This window comes from Eimeria mitis, genomic scaffold, assembly GCF_000499745.2.
Source record: "Eimeria mitis Houghton genomic scaffold, Emh_scaff4700, whole genome shotgun sequence".
In the NCBI taxonomy this organism is placed as follows: domain Eukaryota; phylum Apicomplexa; class Conoidasida; order Eucoccidiorida; family Eimeriidae; genus Eimeria; species Eimeria mitis.
The window spans coordinates 3,012-3,552 of NW_013573005.1; the positions used below are offsets into that span (position 1 = coordinate 3,012).

General features: G+C 64.5%; 1 protein-coding gene across 1 annotated transcript in view; it reads left to right on the forward strand.

Moving 5' to 3' along the window:
- Positions 1-541, forward strand: part of EMH_0077110 (uncharacterized protein) — a gene marked incomplete at both ends in the record, with an annotated part of 3,528 nt that overhangs the window by 2,073 nt on the left and 914 nt on the right. The window contains 2 exons of the mRNA XM_013499817.1: positions 1-3; positions 67-539. Coding sequence (XP_013355271.1) covers positions 1-3; positions 67-539 — 476 coding nt within the window. The remainder of the gene's footprint in view (positions 4-66; positions 540-541) is intronic.

Below are 541 nucleotides of genomic sequence, written 5' to 3' on the forward strand. Positions count from 1 at the left end.
ATGGTGCTGTGTTTGCTGCGTCTGCTGCTGCTGCTGCTGCTGCTGCTGCTGCTGCTTGTGTTGCAGGCAGCGGCGGGGGCAGCCCGGGCGTCGGTAACTCGCCTGAGGGGCGAGCAGCAGGCGAAGACATGGAGAGGCAGCGGCTGCAGCGGCGGCGCGGCACGCGGCTGCTGCGCTCACTGAAGTGGAAGGGGTCCCCTGGGGAGTCTCGTGCTGCTGCATCTGCTGCTGCTGGCGGTGGTTCTGCTGCTACCACAGCAGCAGCAGCAGCAAACAGGGGAGCCTACGCAGGCAGAAACTCTTCGCGGGCTGCATCTGCTGCTGCTGCAGATGCTGTAGCTTTGCAAGCTGCAGCAGCAACAGGACGACGGGGCTCCTCAAGCTGCGAGTCATCGAGGGGAGAGATGCAGCAATGCCAGCAGCAGACAGCAGCAGCAGCAGCAGCAGCACCAGCAGCACCAGCAGCACCAGCAGCAACACGGCACCCGCACCGCCGCTGCATGTCGGAGCCTCTTCATCGGGGAGATGGGAGACATTTTTG